Consider the following 8,634-nt stretch of genomic DNA (forward strand, 5'->3'; position numbering starts at 1 on the left):
GTCAAAGGGTGTCCAATCCGGTGGTCTAGGAGGTCATTCAATTTCATCTCCACGTCCTATTCAAGTTACATAATAATTTTATGTAGAGTAACCGAGATTCTAGCACTCAATTCTAACTTAGAAATAGAACATATTTTTAATATAAATCCATGAATGAACAAGGAAGTGCATTAATAAATTACCCCTGTTTAATAACAGTTTCTAAGAATAAATAACGTGCATCAGGTTTTTACAGTTGAATTAGCATATGTACATACAATCGATCAAACATACACGAACATGAGAAAACAGGTCAGTTATTATTCAATTCATATTTGTACCAATAACTCGAAAATTGCTAGAGTTTAACCTTCAGAATGTTCACCTTGTTCCCAATTGTTCAGAACCTATATAACGCATTCCCGGACAAATTTAAACGATCACTTTGATATTTCCTATTTTTTTCTATATATAATATGGGAACCCGAAAAAAGTTATACTGGCTGTCTCATTAAAAACGGACTAAGCTGTAACTCAGCTATTTATGAACGAATCCTGATTAACTGAAAACCAAATAAAATTATGTATCTCAGACTACTAAGTAACGTCAAAGTTGATTTGTTTAAAATCAATCTCCATTTCAGGTATCAACTTTAGAATTTTAAATCGAAATCTGTATTTTTTTTTTTACATTTTTTGATGGAAAAATTTGCATGAATTTGATGATGTATGACAAGTTAATGGCATAACAATTTTTAATCGAAAAAATTCAAATATTTGAACAAAATAAGTGACGTAGCCATCTAAGGCGTCATGAAGCCATCTACGAGTATCCTGTAGCCCCGTGGAGTAACGCCGATTGCCTATTATTCTTATATGAATCCAAATTTTGCTTAAAATCCTCAGACAAACATGAAAGAATATGAAGGAGGCCAGGTGAACGGTTTGCAACCTGCAACCTTTCACCAAGAATAAATTTTGGTGGAGGTTCCGTGATGGTTTGGGGTGTCATCAATCTAAACGCCTCCACGGAACTAGCGATGATGGATCGGGGTTCTTTAACTACTGCCAGGTTTACCCACATATCTTCGAATCTCTTGTGGTGCCTTTCGCCCCATTTGCAGTTCCTCAGTTTTTATTAATGCACGACTCCATGTCGTTGGGGTTGTTCAAGAGTACATACATGGAGTGAAAGTTGAAACTGTGAACTGGGGTGCAAGAAGTGCTGACATGAGTCCAGAGGAACGTATGTGGGACATGCTTGGAAAACAGGTGAGAGTCCGGCAGCCACAAACATTAGAGAAATTGCGAAATTGTGTGCTTGAAAAGTAAGAAATCATTCCTCGAGAAGAAATTAAACATTTAATAATAGCAATATGACGCTGCTAATTTTTCAATTATCCAATTATGTTGCAAAAATATTGTTTAGAGATTTTTGGATTCTTTGCTTTAGGGACGATAATCTGCTTTAAATTTAAAAAAAAATACGAACGATAATATTATAAATGTTGCTTTATAATATCACGAAGCAAAAATAGCCGGAAATGTTGAAATTAACTTTTAATTTTACTCCGGGTGTACATCCTTATTGACACTCACATATTACTCAACAGTCCATGCCAATAACCCAAATAATAATCAAGAATATTCTTGACATCTACATTATCATTATCGGCAACTAACAGGTGATCATCAAACCTCGCGATAAGCTGCAAGCAGTAAACGTAAGCCGTTAATGAAGCTATTTGTTACTTATGATCAAACATCAAACGTTAATGAGACATAACAGATAAATTAATTCAATATTCAGGGCTGGGCCAAAGTCCGGGATAAAACTTATATCTTTTCAACGAGGAACTTAAAAAAAAAACGCTGAAACACGTGAATTCAATGTGACTAGTAATTTTTTTTCTACAATAAAATAAAATGCTTCCCTTCAACCCCTTAGCTGCTTAGCTGCAACCCTACCCAACTTTTTTTAAATGGAATCACATCGTGTGGGGGCTCGTTAAAACCCTCGTGAAAAATGAAATCTTAAAATAATGAGTTTTCACTGATCATACTCTTTCCAAATGAAGCTGTCTTTTATTTAAATCAAGTGGTTAACAGACAAAACTATCGCTTCTGAAGTCAGTAAAATCCACACTGGATGTGTGAAGCTCATACGCCCTCAGAAGGTAAATGTATGGGCAGGTATTAACAACTGAACTGTAGGGCCATTCTTTTTTCAAGAAAACTTTACATCTGGACGCTACTTAGATTTTTAGTAGTTTTGAATCGATGAACGCTGTAGCTGCTATGTTCTCTAAAGAAGTATATCCAAATGTACTCATTGAAAAAAATTGGTTTCAACAAAACGGCTCTTTCCTAAATTTTGGTGTTAATCTTAGAGGATATCCTGACGAAATATTTGCGAGTCGGTGGTTTGGAGGACGTGGCACAATTGAATGGCCGTCCAGATCTGCAGACTTAATACCATTAGATTCGTTTCTTTGGGGATATCTGAAAGATAAGGATTTTGAAAATAGGCCAATATTAGTGTGGAGTCAAATAACATATCGACTGAGTCCATTCGGAATTTAACCGACGGATTTTTCCATCGTCTGGGAGAACGCCAAGGAGAAGATGGAAGACATTTTCAGCATACGCCGCTACGTTAAATAACCTGTAGATGCGACTAAGAAGGTATTAGTAATTTTTTTTAAGAGCTTTTTTTTTTATTTCCTAATAACCACATTACTAAAAGACTAAAAAGGCATGATAAAATTCTATTTTTCGTGCGCTTTTCAACGAGCTTACACACGATTTATGTTACCATTAAAAAAAAAATGAGTAGGGGTGCAGCTAACGGGATGAAGGAGAATATTTTATTTTATTGCTAAAAAATTCGTATAACTCAAAATCAATTCAAATGTTTTAAAGTTTTTTTTTTAGTCACTCGTTGAAAAAATATAAATTTTAATTCGGACTTTCACCCAGCCCTGTGCATATTCGCATGATATTTCAGATATCACTAATTTTTTTTTTTTTGAACAAACAAACTTTACATTTAGTACGTAAACTATACGTAGACGCTTTGCATTGCCAAATATAACTACAGAAATCATTAAGTTGTTATATACGGGAGGTAATTTATAAAAAAGGCAATTAGCACTCAAACGCTGCAGAAGTAATTGATGTTTGATTCGGTTGTTATCGTTCGTATTTCAGGCCTAAAACTGCCGTTGATAGAGACGATCTTAGTGGAATCCTATAAGGCATTTTGAAAAAATATGTTGAAATGGTGGTCCCTTGTTTTTTTCATAACTTTATTGGGGAAATCCAGTTTTTCGCACCAGAAAACTGGAATTCGCGGTAAGTCTCATGTACTCCAATATCTATGGTACTTAATATTCAACGATTGAATTTTATTTCAGGAAACTCCATTGACGATAAATTTCCGAATTTGTACGAAATGGAGGATTATTACTCCTGTCCCCCGGGATACTCATTTTGTACTATAAACATGAAGCTCATCCCTCAGGATGGAAAATCTGATATTTGGAAAGAGTTGGAAGTATGAGGCAGGAATTTTATCGGTTTACCATAAAAAGCTTCTTATTCCAAATTTATTCCAGTCATGGAGCGTATCAGATTTCCACTACAATCGAACCGTCGTGCACAGAACTCTCTGCATTCCTCCATGTTTCCGCAATGGAAGCCAACTAAAGCATTTCGCTGAAAGTAAGGTTAATAAAGAACTCGAAGCATATAATTTGACTACGCAAATGTTTAGTTATGATTGTCTGAAGCACCAGGGAGACCTGAATGATTTTATGCCTCATCTGTAAGCATGTAAAAGATAGTAGTGGCATTTTTTGAATAAACATTTTAGATCAATGTTCACTCTCCATTTGGGTTTAATTGTTGTAGCAACTCTGTACCATCTATATGGAGGAAGTGGTGATAAGCCAAATATTGGTGAGTTGCAGTACTGAGTTCGCGAAATTTTCTGCAATTTTTTTTTCTAGTTCAGAAAATCGTGCTTTGCTTTTCCTTAATGCACTTCATAAGGAATTTTTCCAAAGCTTTCAAAACCGAGAATTTGGACACTTTCAAGAAAATAAAATGCATGGACGGTGGCAGGTTGTTATCCGCAATTTTTGTTATAATTGGTCATGCCTTTCTGATGATAACCTCGAAACAAATCAAAAATCCCAACGAAGTAGAACAAGTACTTAAATACAGCATTATCTCACCGATTATTAATTTAAGAATAATTTTTAGTTCTTTGAATGGCCAATAATTCAAGTACTATCCAAATTCACTTTAGTGATTATCCAGATTTACTTTGTGATATCCTCGTGGCTATTAACACGTCAAATTTTGAATTTACACTTTTTAGAGGGAGAATTTTCAATTCGACATTGCATATTAACATTTGTGCACAGGATAGCAAAGTAGGTAGTATCTTATGTATCCAAAACATTTTCAGTCCTTTTGCACTTTTAGAATTTGGCCACCAATGATTTATATAATCTTCGTAATAATACCACCGTCCTTCTACTTTTTAAATGGGCCCGCTGGTATAGAAATAACAAATAGATTAAAGGAGGCTTGTACTTCGTCACGTAAATTCTGGAGCTTTCTTCATGTCACCAACTTGTTTAGAAATTTCGATGTTGTAAGTACCAATAAAAAATTTCAGAGGAGCCAAATTTACAGCGCCTACAGGAAAGAGTTTTCTCTTCCAAGTGAAATCCAGCTCATTACGGTAATGGGAACGAACCCAAAGTTACGTGGTTCAAAAGTTAATTAAAAATTTTATATTTCAATAAATTAAACTAAAACTTCTATTATGGCCATTTTGAAAATATTGGAAATTTTGCTGAATTTAATAAAAAAATATTAAGGTATCCATATTTGCAAGGAATAGAGAGTTATTGGTTAACAATGGGACAACTGAAAGTTAGCGATACTACGCGTTAAATGATGGCGATTGGAGAACATGTGCCCTTTTCGAAAGTTGAAAGTTTCGGATATATACAGGGTCTTGAAAGTTAAAAACTTAATTTGTTTTGTTACCATCATTCTGAAGATATCAAGATTAAAGCCTTGAAAATTTCTCAAGTTATGTTTTCATGTGTTCTAAAAAATGAAAATACACTTGGTTTGTTTTGGTTTCTTGCTAATTTGTCGTATTATGAAATTTAAACATAACGTTTATTAAATAGATTTTTCTCAAAAACGGATCGATATACTGAAATGAAACAAAAATACATAATTACTGAAAAAATGATTGCTTTCTTAGATTTAAGATTAAAATGTTAAAATATAGGGTAAAAAATTATTAACCTTGCATTTTGTCACACTGACCGTAAGTAGCACCCTTTATCAGCAATGCGGAAATTGCTGAATATATTTTATTTGTCATCTAAAAAACATAACTTTAAAACTTTTCAAGTGTTTAAGCTAGATATTTTCAGAACAATAGCAAAAAAATTAATTAAAATTTTAATTTTCAACGCCCTGTATAGATTGGAAACTATAAATTTTCAGAAAAGCTGTATTGTCCATAATCGACTCCGTTTGACGTGTAATATCTCTAGCTTTCAGTTGTCCCATTATTAATGAATTACCCTGTATAGAGGGACGTACCCTGTTTCATACTGGCTGTCTCATAAAAAATAAGCCAAACTATATCGCGATTATTTATAAACAGATTTTGATAAATTAAAAACTAAATAAAATGACTTTACTCAGACTACTAAACAACGTTAATTTTTTTTTATCTCAATTTCTTCTGTTTCGGGTATAAACTCCAGATTTTGATATAGAACTCTGCATTTTTTTTCATTTTTTGATGGAAATTACTTTTCCGAGTTTGGTAATGTATGACCAGTTAATATTAAAATTATTTTTAATTGAAAAAAATTAAAAAATTTGAACAATATGTCGGAAGAAATGATCCAAATGGTTGTTATTATTATTATCATTATCAATATAGACAGTCAAAAATCTTACAATGATTTTTTTAGCTTTTTAAAAGATCCGTAGGGTCGTCACATGTGTCCCAAAGGTTTAAATTGATCATGACTAGATACTTTTCTATTATAAAACGGGTAAAATGAAGACGTAATGCTTCACAGGATTTTTTAATGCATTAGACACATGCTTCAAGCATATCTCCAAAATCAGTGTTAATTTTTAAATATTTTTAACTAAAATTGAAAATTGACAATTGTCGTTAATAATAACATTAATAACAATAAATCACCTGTACTGCGTCATAAACAAAAATAAAAACTTTCTTATTGAACACTTATTGTAACATATTATTCAAACTTAAAATTTTTTCCCGATAAAAATTGTTTTACCGTTACTTTAACATACATCACCAAATTCAGAAAAATATATTCTATCAAAAAATGGAAAAAATTCAGAGTTCTCTTTATAATTCCGAAGTTAACACCTGGGGCAAAAAAAAATTGAATTAAAAAAATCAACTTTGACATTTATTAGTAATCTGAACAATATAATTTTATTTAATTTTTAATTCATCAATATCCGTTGATAAATAACTGATTTATAACTTCATCCGTTTTTTATGAGACAGCCAGTATAGAGTACATGGCACCAATATACTGGAAATTATTCAAAACTTCCTAGTTCCACTGGGTTCCTATAGTAGTTTCAGAACTATGCTATAATTTTCTTTCAGCATTTTTACCTTGGAACGTTTCCGATGGAGGTAGACTTCTTTCTTCAGTTTTCACTCACATATGCATTTATTTGTTACCTAAAGTTTTAACATAGTTTCCTCCTGTCTAATCAGTCACTCATGTCTCTCCAGCTTCTCTTTCCACGTCCTTCGCAATTCCTCCTCTCCATTTAAACTCAATAACCCTCCTTCAATTTTTCTAGTGTCACGTTGGATTCTGGTCCCTATCCCTGGACACGCAATACTACCTAATAAACATAATCTTCCTCTACATAACTTTGAAGTACAAAATAGACATAAAAAAAAGCTTGGCAATTTTGTTTGTCATGACGTACTTTATCTGGGCCTTTCAAATGTATTCCAACAATATACGCCTTTCAATGTGGATGAGTATGAAGTAAGTTTATACCTGATGTCTCTGTATTCAATATGCTATATGTCGCTCTACAGACTTCCCTCCGGGTAATTAAGGGTAATTGTAGGTATTAATATAATCAACTATTTTTTAGGTTACTTGGATATTTCAGCGCTTTGAACAAACCCGAATTTTCCTACATTTATTTCGGATTTTTTGTGAATTACGCATCAAGCCTTGTTGGGATTCTGTTTGGCTACATTGATTTCCAAACTAGAAACATAAAGCGCCCAGTGGTAAGCCATTTACTCACTATTTTCGATTCACTTTTTATTCTCTTTTAGGCCTCTAAAAAAATATATAGACTAATTACCATAAGTCTCGTATTCTCCTTCTTACTCCACAGCAGAAATTATAGCGTATTGGCAACTTCCCTTTTATGCCCAATATTGAAGATATCGTTTTCCCTGGGCGTTGGTTTGACCTTTTATGGAATTTCCAGGAATATTATTCGAGGTATACTTAACATGTAAGATGAAGACAAAACTTCATTAAAATATTCCGACAGGGCCTTTAAAATGGGTGTTAGAGCATAAATACGTGCAAGTACTTGCAAGTTTCTCCTATGCAGTATACTTATTCCATTTTCTGTGGGTCATAAGCAGGGGAGCCCATAATAGCTCCGTCCTTGAATTCACATTACTCGGAATGGTGAGCAACTTTATGTCCCAGGTACACTAGAATTCTATAATAATTTCCCAGCTCTGGATATTTGTCCAAGACTGCGTAATGTGTTTCGCAATTGGAATTTTTGCTACACTGACGATTTCCATCCCTTCCCTACTCCTGGAATACATGTTTTTGCCTCAAATCCGTAGCAAGAAACAGGAAAAGGAGGAGTGAGTTTGAAAGTAAAGACATGTAATGTGATCACGAAACGTAAAATAATAGTTTTTGTCATTGTTGTTATTGTTTGTCCTCTTCCTTAAAAAAAGGTAATAATAGAAATAAAATACATTTCTTACTTCAACTACCCAAAGTTCTCAATGTTTTTCTAGGTTCAATATGCTCATCCATCTGTAATATGGGCATTTATTACCGGTTTCGAAATCACAATAAAGTTACGAATTAGTAGGAGTTTCGTACTACAAAGGACGCTAACCACATTTGGTTATTGTCTATTATCTCCCATATTTCGTCAAACAAATGGAGAGTCACGCCTAAATGCGCTTTCGGTAACAATGGGAAACCATACATATCATATAACATCACACTAAAATACTTGTGCAGTATTTGATATGTAGGTAGAAGGATTTAATTCAAGATTAAAATGAATTTTAAATCTCCTTTCAACCCCTTTTTGTCCTTCCCATCGCTGATGCGATGAGTGAAGTGTTGCAAATTTGCGTCAGAATAAATAAACAGTTAAGTACATACATGCCTTAACAGCCCTATATTTAATCCCAGGCACTCGGTGGTACTGAGCAGTCACTAACTTATTTTTTGGTCTTGTGTGTCATGGAGAAGATCATCTGCACTGCCCGACAAAATTATAGGCCACCCCAATTTTTTACAATAATTGTTAAATCTAGTAGACAAG

The 8,634-nt window shown here is 33.4% G+C and overlaps 1 protein-coding gene across 1 annotated transcript; it reads left to right on the top strand.

Annotated features, from left to right (window-relative positions):
• Positions 1–3,107: 3,107 nt before the first annotated feature.
• Positions 3,108–7,957, top strand: LOC136338876 (O-acyltransferase like protein-like). The gene is made up of 12 exons (XM_066281657.1): positions 3,108–3,333; positions 3,396–3,535; positions 3,597–3,805; positions 3,854–3,939; positions 3,990–4,192; positions 4,246–4,418; positions 4,471–4,642; positions 6,883–7,076; positions 7,189–7,330; positions 7,379–7,550; positions 7,603–7,745; positions 7,797–7,957. Exons 1-12 carry the CDS (start codon positions 3,252–3,254, stop codon positions 7,935–7,937), a joined length of 1,857 nt encoding a protein of 618 aa, XP_066137754.1. The 5' UTR covers positions 3,108–3,251; the 3' UTR covers positions 7,938–7,957.
• Positions 7,958–8,634: the final 677 nt, after the last annotated feature.

Source organism: Euwallacea fornicatus, chromosome 1 (genome assembly GCF_040115645.1).
Source record: "Euwallacea fornicatus isolate EFF26 chromosome 1, ASM4011564v1, whole genome shotgun sequence".
NCBI lineage: Eukaryota > Metazoa > Arthropoda > Insecta > Coleoptera > Curculionidae > Euwallacea > Euwallacea fornicatus.

Coding starts and splice junctions, on each gene's coding strand:
- LOC136338876 (XM_066281657.1), top strand. CDS start 3,252: ATGTTGAAATGGTGGTCCCTTGTTTTTTTCATAACTTTATTGGGGAAA. Junction 7,331..7,378: donor GAAACATAAAGCGCCCAGTG/GTAAGCCATTTA, acceptor ATTCTCTTTTAG/GCCTCTAAAAAAATATATAG. Junction 7,551..7,602: donor TTCCAGGAATATTATTCGAG/GTATACTTAACA, acceptor ATATTCCGACAG/GGCCTTTAAAATGGGTGTTA.